The 24,587-nt window shown below is 33.3% G+C and overlaps 1 protein-coding gene across 2 annotated transcripts in view; it reads left to right on the top strand.

Moving 5' to 3' along the window:
• The window catches only part of LOC113523166 (uncharacterized), a 123,368-nt gene that overhangs the window by 76,027 nt on the left and 22,754 nt on the right, over positions 1 to 24,587 (top strand). For both annotated transcript variants that reach the window (XM_026909031.3, XM_026909032.3), the window contains 2 exons: positions 3,075 to 4,421; positions 7,103 to 7,212. In XM_026909031.3, coding sequence (XP_026764832.1) covers positions 3,075 to 4,421; positions 7,103 to 7,212 — 1,457 coding nt within the window. The remainder of the gene's footprint in view (positions 1 to 3,074; positions 4,422 to 7,102; positions 7,213 to 24,587) is intronic.

The raw sequence follows: 24,587 nt of genomic DNA, 5'->3' as shown, positions 1-24,587 counted from the left end.
TGTATCAACTTCTCTATGTGATTCACTGTGCTAGTGAACTCTAGCCTTAGTAGATGGAACACTTCCGTCGAAGACGACGTATGGCAATTGATTCCCTACACAAACTAATATTGATCTTATATTTTCGATTATAAGGTTACTTTTACCATATCCTTCGCAGTCAAGTGCATCTCTAGGTCCCTTAGTTAAATATATTTGCGTTGGAAGTCATATATCATAGTATTGGATCGTAACAGGATAACGATCGATTGATGTGTCCAATCTACGTCAATTAAATTAGGGGTCGATTATTTTTAACTAAGGATCAATAAAAAGGGCCGATTTTGAAGTCGATAAGTTACGTGTCTTTTATTAGGATTCTAAGCAACATAAAAATACATACATACATATCTGTTACGCCTGTCTCTCATTGGGATAGATAGAATAAATATAATGTATAATACAGTATATGTCATATATGTGTAAGTATATTTGTTATTCATATATATTTATTCGTTTATATATGTATTTTAGTACGTATGTATATCAATAATTAGTAGTACCGCATTCGAGTATTCTAACACTTACCCTATGGTTGACTGGGAGAGAATGCTTTTAGCATTAAGTCCGCCATGTACACATATTTGTACTAATGAATAAATAAATAAATAAAATGAGACCATCGTACCAAAAGTGTACTGATTCAAATAGAAAAAAATCTCTGTCCGTCTTAATCGTAGAAATTTCGGAAAATATTTTCTAAATGCAAATTTATGTGTTTAGTAATCTGTAAGTTTTTCATAACTTTATAATATATTTTTTTATGGCTGAACAGTGGAATGTAACACCGCCTGCGCCATCGGTATACGCTCGTGGACTACAAGTGATCCCACATTAAAGTATTTATCAAGAATTTACTATGATGGTTACCAGGAAAGACGTAGTGCAAGGTAAACCTGATAGGGTATATTGTTAGTATTGGGACTAATAGTCCCCGTTACTAACAATCCTTTTTCCCCTATTGAATGATATTTTTTTATGCGATAATAATAATAAGATATCTCCGCCTGCGCTACCGGTATACTCTAGCATCATCTATCATCACATATTTTTTCTTTTGATGGGTGAAAATGGTTTGGTAACCCCACCTGCGCTAACGGGATACGCTGGCGGAGCACCAGTGAAGGGTGATAGATGAGAATGAAAACAGGCCAGTTAGCCAATCATGATGAATTCATCAGGAACTAACCATGATAGTTTCCAGGGGGAACCGCGTGGAGGACGACCTGGTTGGGTATATTGCTAGCAATGGGATTCTTAGTCTCCATTACTAACAATCCCTTTCTCCCAGATATCGTCACCTATTATCACTCGCTGGGGTCCTAATGAGTGATGATAGGTGAATATGAAGTTAGGTTTATTAGTCCAATGTCACGAATTTATTAGGCATTAATCATTATGGTTTCCAGGGGGAACCATGTGGAGGTCGATCTGATACGATGTATTGCTAGTAATGAGGCTGTTAAATCCCATTACTAATACTGGTTTTTAAATTAATTCAGGATTGTCATTTTAAATGTTATTCTTCAAATAAACTAAAATAATAATATATTTTGGTTTAAAAAAGAGAAATTGGTTGACATAACGCATAGTTGAACTATTGCGTCTATAAATACATATATACATAGTTAAGCAATGCAATAGATACAAGTAACGCTATATTTAAAATCAGGATTGCCAAATATGAGGTGTCAAACACTGTCACATTAGAAAGTTGATCCGATATGGCGGAGAAATGGCGGCCATCTGATCGATTATACTTTCTTCTAGATCATTGCCAGGGGCAAGGATTATCATTAGTGTGTTTCGAGGAAGACTGAAAATAGAAGATAGATAGTAGACAGTATGGGTAATATCTGATATCTATATATTGATTTCTGGATATTTATAACCACTCATTGCGATATCACCCATACCAGTGGTATATCTATATTCTTTAAGAGTGGGTTTTTTTTTCGATAGTATATTGCATGATAGATAGTTAATATATCTGTTATTGGGCCAATATATGTATAGATATTGTAACTGTAATATATAGATATTGCTATACTATATATATTACCTACTCTTAATATACAGATAATAAGCTTATGCCTCTATTAGATAATGTTTGTACACGGGAGATATTTAAGAAAAATTCATATGAGATATTCATATAATTTGTGTGGCGTAAGTAATGCAAATAAATTATCTATCTATCTATCTATATTATAGCTGTTGCAATGTTTCATTTTATTTTATAACGCTACGAAAAAAAAAACAGATTTTATATGTAGCTATTGATTTTAAATAGTTTTATAAGAGGGTTTACATTTTATTATATAAACCGTACGGAAATATAAATGATATATTAAGGGTCTGAAATAAAACAATTTATTTATACATCTAATGTTGTTTTTACTATTCGCTAATGACTTTTTCTAATACTCCATGTCATTTTGAAATGGGTTGAAACAGGCAATTTGACTAAAACAATGTTTCTACGAGTCATCCTAGTCATTTAAAGGTGTCGGAACTATAATCCTTTATACTAAGCCTTTAGTTATAAATTGTTTTGTAAGCTAAGGCAGTTCTGTTTACAGATGAAATTGCATATTTGCCTAATCGTTAATCTTTTTTATAAATAAACTCTATTTTACTTTTTTATAATCTTCGTACACGAACGATATATATATATATTTTTATTTTAACATTGATTAAAAAAAAAAGAAGAATAAAATTATAATTATCATACAAATAAAAGAATAATAAAATTATTATAACTACAGATATTACGTGATAATTTAAAGAACAATTCCAGTTAGAAGCTAATTTAGTTGAAAAAACATCTATTAAATCTAAACAATGCAAGATTACATTGTTTTCGTTGTCTTAGAAAATGTAGACTCATTAAATTGTTATTAGTCACTAATTGTCAACAGAATCTATACAGAAGCACTGTATTTCTTATATCCTAAGCATTGAAGTTTAAAATCGTTTGACTATTAAAGATTCAAAGTACTATTTTACCAAAGGCAATATTTATTTTGTTACAGGTAGTTCGACTGACTTGACACCCACACTCATAGGTTACTACGACTCGTTATTGGGGCCAGGGAAAAGTCTGCGGCCAGAAGACAGTCGACTTGAAACCGCAAAAGACGCAAGGAACGATCCTCCTGTAGAACTTAATACAAAAAACATAATGACAAACGAAAAAGACAACGTGGACTTATCAATATCAGATAAACGTTCAGTAGATCCTTCAAGATTAGCTGGCAGTGTAAAACTCCCGATTGCTACGATAAATAAAAGTTCTCTTTATAATAATCGAACTAAAAGTGATAAAATTGGTGCTAGTGATGAAACGAGTAAGTGTAGTGTTATATCCAGTGATACAGTTGTTAAAGATAGTCAAATACAAAGGACTTTTAAAGAAACAAAGTTTTCTGATATGTCCACATTTGACAAACTCTCACCAAATGTAAAACGGATGATATCAAGTGCAACCGAGACAACAACATTGAAATTTCAAAAGAAAACCTCAAATGTAGCAAGATCATCAACAAGACACAAATCAAACATTCCTCTTGTTGGAGCTACATCAAAAATATCACAATCAGGGGTCGAAATTTTACCTTCAGTAGAAATTTATGACCAACCATGTGATATAAGGAATTTTGGGAAACATAAAACTGGTGATAACAGTCAGTCTCCATCAAAAATCTCTCAAGTTCAGTCAAATCAGAAATCCGATAGCAATGAAGCTTGTTACGATGTTCCTACGAACAATTGTCCCATTATTTATGATGTGCCTAGTGTTAAAAACAAGACTGCTTTTGAATCCTTATCGTTGCCTTATATTGATCAATCTATCGAAGTTTCTATATCTACTAACGATAGAGAATTCGATACAAAATTGTCACCTAAAGATAGCTCTCCGCAGAAAGCCGAAACCAAAAGTCCAACGCTTGAAGCGAGTCCTGCAAAATTTGCTAAAGTAAATAGAGGAACGAACAGTTTGTGTCGAAAAGACTTTACGAGGATCGAAAGCTCGGCAAAACAGTTAAGAAAAACTGAAACCTATCCCGAAGACATAGGGTCTACAGGTAATTTGAAAACCTGTGTAGTTACGGAGAAAGATGTAACTAGGTTGAATGCACCGTCAGTGGATGTGTCTCGACCGCTGTCGATGAGTTCCATTGCTTCTTCTAGTTCGACGTCGAGCAGTGGTGTTCAAAATAAAGGCGGAGTGAATTCGGCGTACTTAGCTTCTATAGAGAGTTTAGATGATCATAGTGACGCCGACATGGCATCTGCTAATGGAAGTAACAACTTTGTAAATAATGCTGGTATTTTGAACACTAGCGTGTCTGAAGAAGGAAATCCGGACAGCATGACACGTAAGTGCTTTATTTAAATTTTCCTGCATGTTAACATTATTATTTATTACGTGTATGTGACGGGAAGTTTCCTTATAGTAATTAATTTTTATAGACCTACTAGCTAACCCGCCAAACGGTGTTTTGGTTTTTATCGCCACCTACCAGGTTTATTTTTTCTTATCGTGATAAAAGATAGCAATATAGTAAATATTTTCAATTAGCCTGCATTACTTGTATGTTACGTGATAAATTTAGTAATTTTAAACCGATTTTGATATATTTTTAACCAACATCAAAAAAGGAAAAAGCGAGTTCTTAGTTCTCAATTCATAAATATGTATTTTTTATGTTTGCTACCTCAGAACTGTCATTTATAAACCAATATAGAAAATACTTCTTTTTATCTCAAAGGATATACTTTCAGATTGCTCCTATAGAAATTTCATTAAATTTTAGTAGTCTGGTTTTTAATTTAAAATTACTAAGTTTTCATCAATTGAAATCGATCTTTTCTTTTTGTGTAATAAAATATAATGATTGGATTCTTTCCCGCGTCGTTACTATATATATTAATTGAATCACGAATGAAACAGATAATTTTTGTGCATTCTAATTTAATTATTTTAAAAACGTTTTTACGTTGTCATTGTTTGTCAGTATTAATTGTTGTGATGAATAGGCATGGTAATATGGATACCGATCCGATATCTATATACTGGGCTTCTCTGGACATTGATGGGGGAAAAAAGGTTATCACCCATTTCGATATCACCCATATCGGTCGGATATTTTGGATAACATACTTTTATAATATTAATTATTGAACCAGTATATAGATATTGTAACTAAAATATATAGATAATGCTATATTTACCAATCCCTAGATGAATATCGACAAACAATTGATTTATTCGTAGTAGTTTCTTTGCAAAGTTTACTTCCACTATTACATGCCAACAATTACGACTATTAAAAATAATATACTTTTATACTATATTATTATTATTATAGTATTATTATACTCGTTCCAAAATAATCATTAGAAACTATTTAGATATATCATTTTAAGCGATAAGGCCACCCACTGTTTTCTCAGTGCGATCTTGTCTTATACTTTTTTGTGGTTTTGATAAGTTTAATACTGTAATCTTTTAAAGAGGACAGAAAAGAGTAATTATATATCTACTAGTTTTTACCCACGACTTCGTTCGCTGACCGGGATAAAATGTATATCTATATCCTTCTTTATTTCATGTAGTAGGTGTACAACAAATTTCATAGTTATTGGTTAAGCCGTTAAGGCGCTAAAGGTAACAAACAAATAAGCAATCTCACTTTCACATTTATGACATAAGTAAGGATTTCCAGCTGTAGCTTTCATCAATTTTTTCTGTCATGAGGCTTTCAAATAGGGAGTTTTTCGACACAAGGGAAGTGAAAGCAACTGCTTATATAAAAGTATATGTATGTTATGATATTATTCTAAACAGCCTATTGTATTTTTTGTAACGTTAAAATGATGGCAACAATACGCCTAAACTAAACGAATAACTTTAATGACCTGCTTTGTGAGCGACGTTTGTAGTGTGAGATTTGTTGTAGTGATCCATATTGTTGAGTCTTTTAATATCTCATTCATTGTTATTTTACCGGTGATTAATAATCTCATGTAAATGAAACGTTTCCCTTGTATTTATCATGGGCGCATTTATCGTAGTTGTGAAATTATAATCGCAAGATGATTTTAATTAAAATAAAAAACGAAGAAAAAGTAAATAGCTGTTATCTTAAATTTACAAAACATTTGTTACTTAGTTTTTAACTTTCTTCTTATCATTTAATGCCTCAGGAATGGCAACGCATGGGAGGTATCATGGGCGAAACAGTATACTCTGTTATGTCCATGGTACTGCTCATGTCTATAGGCGACGGTTACCACTATCCATCAGGTGGGCCGTCAGCTTGTTTGCCATTCTAAGTTGTATAAAAAAAAAATTTAAGTGTTTTCTCTTGTTGGGGCAACTAATTCCTGATGTATATTCTCCTCCGGTCAGCTCTATTTCAGGCCATATCTTTGACCTTTCGATACAAAAGCACATCTAGTGTTTATCTTTCTTATGTAGTATTTTACTCTCCACTTTCCTTTTTAGTATGCTCTTTAAAAAATCGTCATGTCGTATAAGGTGGCCTAGTATTGTGCCTCTTCTATTTTTTATTCTCTATTCTAGTTTTTTTACCTACGCTGATGATATTTATATTGTCGTTTTCTGAGTTCCATTCCTGGTCGGGTTGAATTAGGAAACTTTTTTATTTTTTTACTTTTAACATCAATTATTCTTTACTAGATATTACATATGTTTGCGTCCAATTCAATACGTAGATTTTTTTTTGTAATTTTAAAGGGTTATTTTTCTGTTAACCCCTTGCGAAATAAACGTGAATCAAGATCTAAGATTTTCTTTATTAACGTGAATCAAGATCTAAGATTTTATTTTCATCCTATAACTTAGAATTTTTTAAGCGTAGTGTTAAAAACACTCAGACGGTCTGCAAAATGCGGTCATTAGTTGATAATAGTACATTATCTTTTCGGTTGATCGCATTCATGGATCATACTGTCCCTATGTTTGTTTAAGACCGTGTTTGAGTTAAGATATTCTAAAAAAATGGTTATGTTATAATAATTTTTGTATTTTCAGGTCATCAAATCGTGGACGAGATGTCGGGACTATCTCAGCTGGAAAGAGTTTGCGCTGAAATTGTTCAGACTGAAAATGTTTACGTGGAGGATTTACGGCAAGTAGTCGAGGTAATTCATATTTTTATTTTTATTGACCTGTTCTCATATAGTTATCTACTAATTATATTTTTTTATTTTCCTAAAAATCTACATGGATACTATAATGAAATATCGGAACGATTACTTTTTAAGTGCGCTTATCAACGAATTGTATTTTATTAATCTATGCGTGGTTTGTCAACTTATTCATTTCGCCAACAGGTACTATCTTAAATATATGTTCCTTTCAACCCAAATTTTCTAAAGGCCCGTTAGACAATTTAGTAATTTAATTTCTTACCTTTCTTTCAAAAGAATGAAACGATTATGACATTGTCAAATTCAAATTTATGCGATATGATCGCATATCAAATACAGGGTAGAAACAAAACGTGATATCGTACAACGAGGATGGATCTGTAACAACATCGATACACGGTAGACCGCCCGGGCTGTCTTACAAATAAGTGTGCAAACTTTTACGTGAACCATACCGTAACAATGTGGAATGGTCTATCCCGTGACATGTTTCCTTCATCCTACAACCTTGGATCCTTCAAACGTAGCATAAAAAAAATATTTAAGTACTAATTAGTTTGACGTCATGGGGCAGTCAACTGTTGAGATTAGAATATTGTCTTTTGGTTGATCGCATTCATAAACCAGACAACACGGCTTTGCTTAAAATGGTGTGATCGTCAGGCTGTGCTATAATAAAAGTGACCTTATTAAGTTATTCTTAAGGTACAAAATATATACAACGACATTAGAAGTGCACCAATATTTAAAAAAATGACTGATATTTATTCATAATAGATAATTTTGGTCTAGATCAGGGATTTATGGAGTAGTCGATATCGATCCCTTGTGGTCGATATTGGTTTCTCAGGGGGTCGATATAAATGTTAACAGATTTTGGGGTTCGAAGAGATCTAAAAATTGAGCCCTATTAATAAATATACCATTTGTAAAATGTCATCAGGCTCATCCATTACACTGATTTTTTTATCTCTTTAAAGTACTTTGGCTATGAGGGTCTGAGGTTTTTTTTTTATACAACTTAGAATGGCAAACAAGCTGACGGCCCACCTGATGGAAAGTGGTAACCGTCGCCTATAGACATGAACAGTAGTAGCATGGACATAACAGAGTATACTGTTTCGCCCATGATACCGCCCATGCATTGCCATTCCTGAGGACTCAGGTGTTATTCCTTTGTACCCAGTAAATTCACGCCATATCCCACCCTCCAAACCGAAACACAGCCATGCAAACACAACTATTTCACGGTAGAAACACGAATGGGACAGAGGTACCGAAGCAATCGACTTTTGTACAAAGTCTCCCTCTGGTCGAGGTTTTGCTAAATTGGTCTTTTGCCCAAAATAGTTTGGAGATGTATAGTCCAGATGATAAAAATAGTTATTGCATAATAGTGGAACAATATTATATAAATTTAATCCTTATATTAAATATAATATACTGTAATATAATATAATACCAAAGACATTTTCGACTGTCCCGAAAATAAAAGTAAGCCGTAAAAGACGTGATGAACCATTTCCTTGTTTTTCATTTCATTTCCTCGCCTTTGTAACGTTAGTTGGATACGTTTTAAATAGTCACCAGTTGACTATTTTGAAATATTAACTCTATGTGGGTTACGTAAAGTTTTCCAGTTACAGCGGACTGACTTTGTAACTGGATTCGTCCATTTTTAGGGAAATTCCATTCCGTAGACAAATATATGCGGCAGAGATGTGAATGTTAAATGTGTGGGGTGATGAGGAATGACAGACAGTTGATAAAATAGAAATGAAAAGAAATATATTGTGGTGGCTTTTTAATTGTAAAGTTGAATGACAAAATGATAGCTCTCCTGTAGTGACTCTATAATTTCACTACCCTACAAAATGAACACAACTATTTGTCAGCAAACGACATGAGCAAGATAGCAATAGATGTATCTACAAACGATATTTACACAAACTCATACTTCGTTAAATTGGAGTCCAAAATTAATGGGTTAAAGGCAAACACCGTCATGTTTCCGTAAAGATTAATTACAATAAATAAAAAGAATAGTCAACGAAACGCGTAGGTATGACTTCTAGAAATTACTTTTCGTAAATAACTCGCTTTTTTTTAATATACATGAAAGTTATGCCATAAACATTAGCAACTTTAACAGAACTAGGTCGCTTTGTTCGTTGCGGGTCACTGGGGCGGTGGTTGCTACCCCAACGCGACCTTCTGTCATGTAATTTACAGTAGGAATAAATTATTATACGTTGTTTATCGATAGCTGTGTAAAAAAGAGCTTATGTGAAACTGGGTGAGGTTTTATGGGATGTAAAAATGATCATAAAAATTGGGGAGGACGGTAAAGATAAGTAATATTTTATTATTTTTCGATAAAAACATGAGACGATAGCGGTGTTTGAAAAAGTTTGATGGTCGGAATAAGAGAGGAATAAAGAACAGAATTAAAGGTTTATAGGAGGTAGGAAGGTTGTAATTACTATAGTATTATTACTTATGTAATTGTTTGTTTGTGTACTTATATAGTGTGTTATAACAAAGCAACAGTCAAGTTTCTTGCCAGTTTGACTACATTAAAAAAAATCAGGTGTCCTATCTTTTTGATTTCTTGAAACAGTTTTTATTGGCTATATAAAATAAAAATAAAATTAAAATGAAAATATGCAGTAAAAATTAATAAACTATCTTTACTTAATTGTTCTTTAGCAGATTAATTAAAGGTAATTATAAATACTTTTCTAACGTCTTTTATGTTTAAATTACGATTAAAGAAAATCCTAACATAAAATGTGTTTAAAGTAATAGTAAATTTTGTTTCATTTATTTATAGATATTGGCAAATAAACACAAGTAAATAACACCAACTAAAAATGTTTTATCACTTAGACAGAGTTTCTTAAAACACTTTTTAAATAGGCAGTGTTTTAAATTACTTTGTTGAAAGACCGTTTATTTTTATCCGCATACCGTGCAGTTGTAACCTACAGCGACCTAGTTGTAAGATGCAGCGAGTTGCAACACGAGCTCGCTAATTACTCCGTTGTAATTAGCATTATTGATTCTAAACGCGCCCAGTGAATAGATGATTCTAATTATTGTTTATGCACGATCTCTAATTTTAGAGATTTCACGAAGGTTTTGTGAAAATTCATATTTTTTGAAGCGCAATTATTAAATGTTAGGTTTAATATTTAATTAGTACAGTCCTTATAATAATTTTTATATGGCAATATTAAGAAGAGACAATAGTATAGACTACAGAGAAAAGAAAAAAAAACAAAATGGTACAATTAAAATCTTTTTTTGTTAGTGCCCGACATTTTAATCGCACTCTTTACTCATTTAATTTGCGGAGCAAAGTGCATTTGTTTGAACCAGTGTTTAAGAGATGTGGTAGTTGATTTTACTATCAAGTGGCCCGTATATTTAATTATAACCCTTGCTGTATGAAAATATTCATTATTTAATCCAATTAAGTTAAATTGACGTAAATCGTCTACAAATTATAAAAGCGTCTAATTAAAATCGGCTTAGTATCTACTCATATTCAAAACTTTTCGATTTAATCGTAAAAATAGATGTTAATAGTATACCTATGTCAAATAATTAGTTAAATTGCTACTGTATACATTACTCGCATTAATTTGAATCTAATCACGAAATAATTAACGAAGCTTTAAATAGAATGAATAAATTAATACTAATTTAGAATGGTATGGCTACCGAATATCACTCACGCACTCTGCCGTCCGCATTCGGTCGATGAAAAAGGCGGGTAGGAAAGTGCCAGACCCCCCTGTCATTTAAAGTGACAGCTGTCAAAGTGACGTTTGTTTGAGTACATATGCGTTGCATTGTATATTTTATTCATAGAGATCGTAGGTAAATTTTAATAAAACATTCACCATTTCTCTTTTTTCGTGTCATGTGCCTCATTTTCCTCAGTTCAAATGAGATATACTTAAAACTATATTGTTTTTTTTTTTCATTTTTTTTTTTTAATTACTTAGAAACATTTATTTTTATATACTGTACGCTTACATTATATAGATAGTTTCCATATAAATGTTTCATCAAAAACAGATGATTATAAAACCTTTTTTTAGAGAAGAGTCGTGTATTCTTCTGTGTATCCTGATGATATTATCAGGATACACAGAAGAGTACAATGAACACAGAACAAAGAACTAGTAAGAATGGTGTAAAAAGTCAGAAACGCAGTACGTACATACTAGGTAAATAAAAAACAACTCATCAGACGATAATTAAACCGTATTTCAGTGTTATCTCCTGTTATCTGATACGGCACAGGATTAAGATCAGTTAAATATTACGACGTGAATCTAGGTCGCGTCGTGTAAAACAAGATTTAGATACGACGGTGGGTCATACGGCTGCCGTAGAATGTTTGCGATGGAAATATAGTCTGTTATAATAGAACTTATACACAATAAGACCATAAAACAGTATGTTCATGTTTAATGGTAGGGAAATGAGCAATTAATCGATTTAATGATTCGATTAGTAAATTTTTTTAAATATTTTTTTCTGTGATGTTTCCAATGAAACTTTTTAATGAAACTTACCTTTTCATAAAGTCCATTGAAGTAGATTACATATTAAAAGCATTCATACTGCATTCATATTGAATAAAATATAAATAATTTTTATTTAAATAATACTTATTTATAAGCTCTTTTAAATTGACATTTTTTATGATTCTACATTCGAATTCGGAATTTTGTTATCTGCTGAATGTGGCAACTTTAAATAATATCTGTAAATTATTGAAAACAATTAAATTGTAATAACTAAATTGTAAGCAACGCTTGGCAGAAGGGTTGGCAACCGCAGTTAGGCTTTAGTGAAGTTTTAAGAGGGACGCTGCTGCCCATCGCTCGACTAATAAATTCCCTTAGCCGCCTTTTACGATCCCCACGGAAACTGAAGAAATGGCCCCTTCTATGCCGGAATTACACGATAATCAAATCATATGACAGAGAAATTTTAAAAAAAATTATCTAAAAATTTTTTTTACGACAATACTAGACGCTTCATAATAATAATTTGTCTGTATAGCTGGGTGATAAGAATTTTACTATATGATTAACATTTTAATTCGTTAATTGTGAAAACTAACGAGCTCTGGCTTCGCATGGGTTGATATATAGGAAGACAAGTTATTTTTTTACAACACAGGGGGCAAACGAGCATGCGGCTCTCCTGATGGTAAGTGACTACCGCCGCCCATGGTCCTCACAACACCTACGGCATTGCAGGTGTGCTGCCGGCCTTTTAAAAAGGAATATGAAAGGAAATACATGTTAATCGCTAAAAATGTAGTTTTTATAGGTGAAATATTTTTTTTTTAATTGGTTAAGTATTTTTTTTATCTAATATAAACAAAAATTAATTGTTTTATTTCTTTTTTATTCTTACATTCGTAAGGATATTTTTTTTTAAATATTTTTTTATCAATATTGTTACTATTGGAGTATCACAAATAGTGCCTATAATCTATCGTTGCATAGTTAATTTAAAGTCTTGTTGTTTGCAGCTAATTATCAGCCAGCCGCAGTTAATGTTAACTTATTAGGAGGCTCACTAATTAACTACAGCGCTTTCAGTTATTTATATATGTATACGTAATTGAAGATTATATAACATCTTCAGTTTGTGCGCTTCCTATTTCCTAGTTTAAAACTTAGTTCATATTTATTCTTTACTAGCTATATTTTATTTATTATTATTTGTCGGTGTAAATATAAAATATTAATCTATGTGTTAATTTAGGACACAGTCTACCTATTTGTGTAAAAAAATTCATGTGAATTAGTTTAGCCATATAAGCGTGCATCCTAAACTTTTTAATTTTTGAGTTACAGTGCTCTGACAGATGGACACAGACGGACGGATAAAATCGCACTATAAAGGTTCTTTTCAACTGACTTCAAAAAGAAGGATGTTGTCAATTCAATTGTATTTTTATGTTTGTTACCAAATTCAAATCGTTTTAGAACTCCAGCAGTTTTAAATCGATTTGAAGATTTATCAAAATCGATTCAGAGTAGTTTAGTTCTTAAATCAAAATAACTGGATTTGTCACAATTGAATTTGGTTTTTTTTGTGGAACACCATCTTTAATGTTTATGTACTACTTGGTACGGAACCATAAATACGAATAGTATATTGTACTATGTAACTTTCTTCCCACGGGAAGGCATTTCTATCTGATTTTAAATCAAGTACGCTACCGTTACTCTCTAAGTGTATACAAAGAAAAAAGACAGCAATACTACCAAGATGCGTAGAATTCTCTTTTTGTATTCACCTAAAACAGTAGCTCAAGTTTCCTATTTAAAACAGTTACGACAACTTGATTGATCTTGGTCAAATGGACCAGCCATTATAAGCTGGCCTTTGTATGGCTTTTTTTACTAACAATATTGTACTAATAATAATACAATCGGTGATGCCAATTTATACTGGACGATAAATCTTAGGGAGTGATTATTTAGATTGGTCGATTATACGCTTTACAACATTGCAATAAAGTTGCAAATGTGTTAGGTTTTTCAATGGGACCGGGTTCGATAACGGGATAGACTAATATGGGGTTGATGTTAGGTGCCCATGATTTTAGTGAAATAATGGAAAATCTCTAGAGACGTCTAAGGGATGGGCAGCAGCATCCCTCTTAAAACATTACAAAAGGTTAACTGCGGTTGCCCGGGCAAAAGGATTGTTAGCAAAAAAGTTTGATAGCCCTATTGCTAGCAATATACCCTATTAGTTCGCCCTCCATGTGGTTCCCCCTGGAAACCATCGTGAACAATTCTTGTTGAATTCGTCACGATGGGCTAACTGACCTGCTTCATCCTCACCTATCATCCTTCACTGGTACCCCGCTGGTGTATACCGATAGCGCGGGTGGGGTTGCCATTCTATTATTACCCATTAAAAAAAAATACTGCGGTTGCCAACACGCCTGTCAAGTGTGGTAACTACTGGCAAAACCCCCTAAAAAGATAAGTCGCTATATTTAGCAGTGAACAACGAGTATAATGATGATGATATGTATTTGTATGGTTGTTTACCACCTCAGTGGTATAAAAAAAACGTATTAATCTGTATTCCAGCAAATAAAGTTATCATTCATTCATTTAAAGTTGGTAGAATTTGAAGTGTGGTTACCTCAGTTAAACCGTCACGCCCTATATTGGGTGTGCCAGTCCACGAAGTGCACTGTTGCAACGTTACATGGAGCGATGGTACTTCACAGTCGTTCACCGTTCCCTCAATCGCAATGTCAACAATTCAAATACAAAATATTACTTTTTTTTTCGACTGTAAGAATTAATGAATTAAGTTTTTGTTAGTTAAAATTGGTGATTGCCAGTAGCAGTTCTTAAAATTAATTACAATTATTTAGCAATATTTGTTACTAGCTGTTTGCCGCGACTTTGTCCGCGTTTCCGTCGTTTTTCGTAAAATAAGTAGCCTATGTCCTTCCTCACGGTTCAGTGGTTTTGATGTAACAGACACATTTCCCGTCACTGCTCTGCTCCTATTGATCGTAGCGTGATGAAAAGTATACTATAACCTGGAGTATGAAGAATAATTGTAGCAAGTTTCGTTAAAATCTGTCGAGTAGTTTTTGTTTCTATAACGAACATATAGACAGACAGACAAAAATTTTACAGATTGCATTTTCGGCATCAGTATCGATCACTAAGCACCCCCTGATAGCTATTTTGGAAATATATTTCATGTACAAAATTGACCTCTCTACAGATTTATTATAAGTATAGATTACATATACTTTTTGATCATCATCATCATCATCATCATATCAGCCTTTAATTGTCTACTGCTGAACATAAGTTTGGGGAGTATTGTAGTTACCTCGCTTGGCAGGCGGATTGGCAATCACAGTCAGGGCTATAGAGGTGTTTTAAGAAGGACGCTGCTGCCCAACCCTCGCCCTCCCTTAGTCGTCTCTTACGACACCCACGGGAAAGAAAGGAGTGGCCTATTCTATGCCGGAATCACACGGCCAACTTTTTTCATTATGTTGCCTGAATGTATCGCTTATTCAGGAGTAAGTAAATCGAAACAGAATTGTCAAAAATATATCGAGAAAATACTGAAGTGTGTGTGGAAACAATCTTGTTTAAACTGCATAGATTAGAAGGGGAAAGAATTCTTAATAATGGGCTCTGATTAGTCGTCCTCATTACAAGCAATATTCTTTGTTAGGGCGACCTTCACGTGGCCTTCCCTAAAAAGCGTTGTATTATATAATTCTTCGTAAATACATCAAAATAGGTCGACTGATTTATCTTCATACTCAGCTATCATTTCTCACTGGTGCCCCGCTGCGTATACAGATGTCGCAGGCGGGTTACCATTCCCAATTCAAAAACTCTTAAAAAACCTTCGTTCCTGCTAAGCATCTTTAAGTTCTACTCTTTAATTCTACTTTGTATGAAAGATTATTGTTTTCTCTCACTAGAAGTTATTACAAATTGAATCGTTAAGTATTACGTCCTTGTAGAAATAATGGATATATTACGATTAAACAACAAATATACAAAGCGTCGTGTTAACCATTCGAAGTAAAATATGGCAGGCGCCGAGCCTTTATTTTAATCTCTCAATGTACGGCCGATTTATTTATATCGTATAGTGCGATGCGTGGGCGCCGAACATAAAAATAGTCGATTCACAAATATTTCGTAGTAAACGCCATCTTTTATCGTGTTTGGAACGTAATGGAATAAGTTATTGGTTGGAACTTCGACCGGTTCGAATTTTGAACAATGTACTAAAGGTGATCTAATGTTATGACCTCGATTTATCAGTTTAGTTTCTTTTAAAATTAGTTCGTTGCTAGTTTATTTTTTAAATTAAGTAACATTGAGATGAGAAAAAGAAAACAAATGGAAAAATTCAATGATTTCAATTTTGATATTTTTTTATTCATCTTAGAATGGCAAACAAGCCATAGACCGCGCCTATAGACATGAATGCTACCATGGCTATGATAGAGTATACTGTGTCGCCCGTGATATTCTTCATACATTCCTCAGGACTAAGGTCTTATGCATCTGTACTCTGTAAATTTATTGCTATATTCCACCATTTAAACCAAAACACAGCCAAGCAAATACAATAGTTCCACGGTAGAAATACGAATGGGACAGAGATATTCAAGGAGACGACTTTAATGTAAAGTGAAGTAAAGTCTCTCTCTTAGTTAGAACATATTCACCCCAATGGCAACACTAGATTTTACTTTGCAAAAACATTGACTTTAAATTATGACTGATTAAATTATTGATTACATTATAATAACCTTATTGTTCTAATTTTAAAATGAACGATTGCACCGATGAATGAATGCGATCGTAAGATGTTTCCTGGAATTTGAATTAAGAAAGAGTAGTTTTCTGTTTCGCAAAAAAAAAAATGTGTTAATAAATATGTAACCAACCTGGGAATAAATAACACGATACGAGTATATACATTCGAATTGAGAACTTCCTTTTCAAAGTTATTTTAAAATATAATTTGATCCAACTTTCTATCTATAGAATGGATATTTTTTTAAATGATTCGTTATGGGCATCTTTATCAATTTTGAATCTTTCAATAGTTCATTGATAAACTCTCTGGTTTCTATGATAATGGCGCAAAGCAAAAGCGGAAGCGATTTAAAATATACAAAATTCATAAAAATATTACTTGTTATCTTATGTTATATAAATAACAAAATAATAATGTCTCTATCTGCTTGATTTTCACTTAATCTAAAGAAATGCAGGCTCAATTTTATAACCAATTCTAAATTCGTAAAGGGGCGAGTAAAAAGTGGTAATAAATATTGCAATTTTTTTTTAAATAAAACAGTAATTGATGCGTAATGATTTCTATTGTGACTTTTTATTTATTTTTCTATTTATATGTACTGAGAATGTCGAACACCTATTTGCAATGTAATTTTGAATGTTTCCGAAAAACAATCAACAACGATAAAGATTTTTTTAATTTGTATTTTAAATTTTTTTTTCCGAGTGCAACAAAAACTAAAACTTTATTCGCTCTCAGTTTATGTTTTGTGTCGGTGCATATGCGGTGTGCGCAGGCGTAAATCGAGTTATTTAAATAAGGTGCAGGAGATGCGGCACGTGGGCTGCGGACTGGCCAGCAGTGATGTCGAGCTTGTTTAGAGATGTGCTCTTTGTCGATAGAGAAACGTTATAATTTAAAAAAAAAAATACTAATACTGGCTGGATATGATTTTATAAAAAAAATATTATTAAGAAGATTGTTATTTTTAAATTCGTTCTTATGGTATTGACATAATGACTACTTGTAGTAATATTTATTATATAACATTTATATTTTTTTTTATATAGTTAGGATTTGTTAGTATTATTGAGTATGGGAGCATAACCATTATTGTTTTGGTATAACACCTTAGTCGTTAGAAATAATAACATATGATGGGCACTGTTGGCCCCATAGTGTATCACAATATCTATATATTGGCCCAATAAAGAATATGTTAAATAACTAATTATATATTTTTTATCCAATATAAAAAAAATCTGCCTTTTGTATCACTTCTCATTAATATTTACTGTGTTTGTTATTTTTATTTTTACTTGGTGCAATAAAGTTTAATCAAATACTTGTAATTAATTTTTACTTTGTATTTTATTCATCATTTTGTTTTTGTTTTTGTTTGTTCATATTTTTTTTAGTTAACTCCAATTTTTGTTGCTTTGTGCCTTGTATCTATATTGTTGCTACATGTGAAAACCTATTAGTGGCTTATTTTGTGATCCTAAACTGTACTTTTTTGCTCTAGTGTAGCCCTGGTTTTCCTATGAATAAATAAATAAATATCGACATGAATAACCTAACCTGCATGTGAGATTATGAAATGGATAATGATCATTTATCCAGCATCAATGTCAAGTGAACTCAATATATATATATTGGTACGATACCGATATTACCCTAGTTTTTACCTATATTTGTTAAATATTTCTATTTTTGTATCATCGATATTTTTAAAAATATTTCCACGTAGCCACCGTGGGCGGTATACTGTTACTTGCCGAGCATTTCCATATGCTTGCATATGTATGTGGCACATAACGTCTCGTCTAACACATTGTCGTGTGTGTGAACACTTACATCGGTGTACAAACACCAAATGAAGAGGTTGTAAGAGCGGATAAGAATAAATAATTAGTAGGCATTGTTAGGGTAAGAGACGGGTCTTGCTCTTATGTGCTAAATATAGTGAATAATGTGAGTAATAGTGAAAAATGTTCTTGTCTATAGACAAATAAAAAAAAAAAAAAACTATAATCTACATCTACACTAATTCTCCGCTGATATTATAAAGAGGAAAGATTTGTATTTTTGTGTGTATGTTTGTAATGAATAAACTCAGAAACTTCTTGGCCGATTTCAAAAATTCTTTCACCATTAGAAAGCTAAATTTTTTTTAATGGGTGATAATGGAATGGTAACCCCATCCGCGCTATTGGTATACACCGGCAGGGCACCAGTGAGGGATGAGGATGAAGCAGATCAGTTAGCCTATCGTGACGAATTCAACAAGAATTGTTCACAATAGTTTTCAGGGGGAACCACGTGGAGGTCGGCCTAATAGGGCATATTGCTAGCAATGGGGCTGTCAAACTCCATTGCTAACAATCACTTTCCCCCAGAAAGCTACATTTACCCTGAGTAACATAATCATCTGCTTCACGGTAGAAACACGAATGTGACAGAGGTACCCAAGCAATCGACTTTTGTACAAAGTCTCCTTCTGGTGAATGTATATACTCGTATCGTGTCCTTTATTTCTGATATTGATGATTTCATATTAATTTTAGGTTTTATTTCATTTGATGTTTTTGGTGTCGTAAGAGGCGACTAAGGAAAGTTTATAGTCGAGGGATGGGCAGCAGCGTTTCTTTTAAAACATCACTAAAGCCTAACGTCTGCCAAGCGTGGTAGTTGGCAAAACACCTCTTTTGCGAGAGGCCAGTGTTCAGTAGTGGATAGTAGACGGCTGATATGATGATGATGATGATGATTATTCAGCCCTACCTGTAATAGTTTAATATCTGTGCTTTTCTCTATAGTGCTTGATGAGTCATAACTTTATTAAGTGAAGTTATAGGATATAGAGGTATAACATCCTATTCTTGGGGGGAAAGGGATTGTTAGTAATGGGGATTGAGAATCCCATTGCTAGCAATATACCCAACCAAATCCATCTCCTCGCAGTTCCCCTTGGAAACTATCATGATTAATTCCTGATGAATTCATCATGATGGGCCAACTGACCTGTTCTCATTCTCATCTATAACTCTTCACTGGTGCTCCGCCAGCGTATTCCGTTAACGCAGGCGGGGTTACCATACCATTTTCATCCATAAAAAAAGAACACCCTATTCTTTATAAATAGTAACACATAAAAGGAATCACAGGCATCACAGTTTCTTCCGTGATGCCCGTAGCGCTGTTCATATCTATAGGCGACTGTTACCACTATTCATCAGGCGGGCCGTCAGCTTGTCTGTTATTTTAAGTATCATAAAAAAGGGATACTATCTTTACCGTTTGACATCGTTTCTTAATATTATATGATTTCAATTCCATCCCAATTCGATTGCGTCAAGCGAGCCTGCTGAATGGGGACAAGAGTACATGATACTTAATACGTGTAAGTAGTTGTGACTGTGACATACACATATACAGTTAGTCACAGGCGTGTAACACTGACAATGACAGTGGCTGAACCGGTGTTACGAGAGCGCGGCCACAAACGGACCGACCGGCCATTGTTTGCAAGCCGTGCTGTGTTTGTACACAGTCGAGTGCACTACACACGACCGTCGAGTGCACTTGCACTGAATACTTGCTCGTGGACAAATAGTATTGACGTGGAATAGGTAAAAATAGAATAGTAAAAAAAATTAACGTTACTTTTTACTGTATACGATAAGAGAAATGTTACTTATAATGTCAATGCATAAAGGCCAAATTATTTCTAAACCTATTATCTCTTCCAGCAAACCAGAGGTTGCTAATAAAAAAGTGCTTTTAAAAATATAAAATATTAGTGTCAATTATTATTTATTTATTTTATAAGTATTCAAATATGTATGTATAACACAAAAAATGAACAGATTTTTTTTATTATAGAATATCTAAAAAAAATTCAAACTTTGAATCTAAAATCTGACGACACAAGTTTAATGTTTCGAGGCAATAAATGTAGACAAATTTATTGCTTGTTTTATAGTTTGTATGTGAAGTAATACATTTGTAAATTAATAGGAATTCTTTGAAGAGTTGATCAAGCTAGATTGCTATATAATTAACATGATTTATGCTCGTTGTTAATAAAAGTCAGTGCTTAGAAACGAATGTTAATAAACATTAAGCAGATTTTATAATATAAATTACGAGCATCTTTGAAATGAGCTTCGTAATTTCGGATATTTTGAAAATATTTATTCAATGCCTACTTATGCATGTACTCCGAGCATTTAAAGTATGCTGCTTCATGTAAATTAGGTCTAAGATTTAAGCATTTGTCTGGATAATTTTCAACACGTGCAATTTCTGTCTAATTTCGGTAAGCTTTTTTATTAATTTATTTTATTTTTTATGGTACACACCAGTTTAAGAATATGACAGAGGTAATCAAATGTACAAAGGCAAGCTTAACTCTAATAGAGTTTTCTTCCAGCAAACCTAAAGTGGAAAGGAATGTCAGCGCATAGAGTGGTGTACAATATTGTGACAATTTTTAAACAAAGAAACTGTTTGTTGATTTTATTTAATTTATTTATTTAAACTTTAATGTACAGTGAATACTGTAATGCACAGTAAATATAATCTTAATCTCAAATAACTTAATCTTATAAATTTTACTATTGTCAACTTATTTGGCACTGTATTGTAGTTTGTCTCCTATACATTATGTTCTTCGAGTTCAAATCAAGATGAAATGGAAAAATAATTCCTATGGATTTAGTCGTAAATGTAACAATTGGACTGCTAGTGAACGAGGCATGGTAGTAGTCATTCATAATAATAAATTTAATATCGCACTGCACTGTGTAGTGTTCTGTTACACTGTGCAATATACATATATTATTATGAGATATTCTAGATAGTGTCACTCTTATTTGATTTATTAACATTTCAATTAGATACCTTCGTTGGTGTGAGGAGATGTGACTCAATCGCTTGCTGCTTTGACTTTTACAAGATAACTAAAATTTTGTTAAAATACAGTCGGATTTCGGATCCGATTTTGATGTTTTTTCTTGCAACCGTACTTAATTTCCAGTCCCCGTTATTAACTTGGGTAGATTTTTTTTCACAGTAAAATCTACTTGTTATAAAAGAGAACGTCTATAAAAAATAGGAGAGTCATAAAAAGTAAGTAAAAAGGAAACGGCATACAATTCACGCTTATCGTTTTTGCAAGTTTTTGCCCCGAAATCTGGGTACAGATAAAAAAACATATTGAAGTCCATATTGACGGGAGTAGTTTTTTTCGGAGCTATTTCGAAAATCTAGCTAAGAGCGAACATCGAAAAAGGAATTAGAAACTGATAAAAAATATGGCAGTGTGATAAGCGCACTTACGACTCACGCTTATCGTTTCTGCCCATAGAGGGCGATGTCACTGCGTGGGGTCCATTTGTAAGGAATTCCAGTTGTAAATTACGGCTACCGGCTTCTCTAAATGTGGCGAATAATTCGTGATCTACTTATCACTTTTATCTAAGTAACTTTCCACTGCGGCCGCGTTGCCCAGGCACGGACTAGGGTTGGATGCGGATATTCAAATATTTTGGTAAAAATTAATTTCCAATTTTTGTAAAATCTGTTAACACACTCAACTTTTTTAATAGGTTAAAATAGGATTGGTAACCCCCTTGTCCTGTTGGTACCTATACGCTAGTGAATGATGACAGGTGAAGATGAAGTTCGAACAATTAATTTGCCCATCGTGATTTAGCTTAGTAGAAATGAACCAAGACAGTTCCCAAGCAGGACCATGTGGTAGGTCGATTTGGTCTGAATAGCTGAGAGATATGGGTGCGAATCCCATCAGAATAAAGTGTTGGTGATTATGATATTTTTCAATGGTCGCGTACTGCGCCGTTTCAGAGATGTTTCCTCCCACGAACACTCAGGTGGTGGAATGAGCTCCCTGCTGAGGTTTTCCCAAGACATACATACAGTATGGGGTATTTCAAAAGGGGGGTAAAGAAGTTTCTTCAGGGACGGCAACGCACGCGTAATACCTCTGGTATTGCAGGTGTTCATAAGCTACAGTAACCACTTGCCATCAGGTGGGCCGTATGCTCGTTTGCCACCTCAGTGGTATAAAAAAAAATTAAGATTCCCATCGTGTCTCCGATTAAACCGTTTATAACTACTCCTCTCCATTCCCCCTGGAAACTATCGTGCCTTATTTATCGTTGAATTCGTCACGATGGACCAACTGATCTGCCTCTTCATCTTCACCTATCACCTCTTACTGGTACCCCGTCAGGCGGGATTACCATGCCATTTTCATACATTAAAAAAAAACTTCTCTCCATCCAAACGTTGCCTTGGAAGAGATCGCTCTTAACGATAAGGGCATACCATTGTTGTCTCAGTTTAATCTTTTCTTGTAATCGTTTGTATCTATACCTATTATAATAAGTCGGGGGGAAGGGATTATTAGTAATGTGGGCTACCAGCCCCATTGCTAGCAATATACCCTGTTAGGTTGATCCCCCTGGAAACCATCGTGCTGAATTCCAGGTGTATTCATCACGATGAGTTAACTGACCTTTTCATTCTCACTTATCATCCTTCACTGGTGCTCCGCCAGCGTATACCGGTAGCGCAGGCGGGGCTACCATTCAATTATCATCTATTGAAAAAATTATATATATATACACACACACACACACATATATATATATATATATATATATATATATATATATATATATATATATATATATATGCCTGATATATATATATATATATATATATCAGGCTCAAGACAATGTAGTTTTACGAAGTCTGTGTATTTGAATGTCATGACTTTTAGAACTTTTAGAACTCCAATTGCATCATATTGTTTTGTTAGTAAATGCAATTTTATTGCTTTATTGATGAATTAGCCATTTACGCATTTTTTCGCAGTTTTGCCCACGTCAATTACTACATAAAGTATCCTATACGCGAAGTTAAGATATAACTTATCCGTGAACCAAATTTTATTAAAACCTATACAGTACTTTTTGCGTGAAAGAGTAACAAACATCTATCCATTCTTACAAAGTTTGGCATTTATAATATTTAAGGATATTTAAAAAAGTAATATTTTTCTTCCTTGAAAAGAATATAGTACATTATTTTGAATTTGGGATATTGTTATTTGACATTATTATATATGTTATATTTATTTTTTTTATTATAAAAATTGATTTGTCATTGAGCGATTAAAATTGTTACATTGGTTTTAATAAAGAAATATTAAGAGAATTTGAGTTTAAATATCAGACCCAATGTGTCGATGATATGAGTCGGTTATTCTAACCTTAATGTGGTGTGAAATGTAAACAATTGTGTGAAAAACATTAATCAAAAGGTCGACACCCCTGTCGATTCTATAAACGTAAATACAACCTATATCTTACATCCGAGATATCTAATTTGCCTACTAACATATTGGACATTATGACTCTAAATTTAGCGAATGTGGAACGGATGGAGTTCCACTTTATCCTGACCGGTCCGTGATGTGGGCCGAATATTTGTGCTATTGTACAGGAATAGGACAATTTGCAATGTAGAATGGTGTCCAATGATCACTTCTTGGATGAGATCATGGAAAGACCATGGTTTCAACCGTGACCAAGACTGGTCCAATTGGTGGCTTTGTTTCTGGTTTTAAGCTTTGCTAATATTTTAAATGTGAAAGGGACTTTGCTTGTTATTTTGTTATCTTACAGCGTCTTATCTCGTGTTTCAATCGTGAAGCAGTTGAGTTTCCATGGCTGTTTGTTGTGTTTAGGTATGAAGGGTGGGATGTGGCAGTGAATTTACAGGGTACAGAGGTATAACACTTGAGTCCTCAGGAAAGGCAACGCATGGGGGATATCATGGGCGAAACAGTATATTCTGAACAGTATATCCATGGTACTGCTCATGTTTATAGGCGACGGTTACCACTTTCCATCAGGTGCATAAAAAAAGGCTTAACTAACCGCTATGAAATTTAGTATACACAAACTACTTGAGATCGA

This window comes from Galleria mellonella, unplaced genomic scaffold (genome assembly GCF_026898425.1).
Source record: "Galleria mellonella isolate WM207_F2 unplaced genomic scaffold, CSIRO_AGI_GalMel_v1 utg146, whole genome shotgun sequence".
Lineage (NCBI taxonomy): Eukaryota > Metazoa > Arthropoda > Insecta > Lepidoptera > Pyralidae > Galleria > Galleria mellonella.
This window is presented reverse-complemented; position numbering and strand designations above follow the sequence as displayed.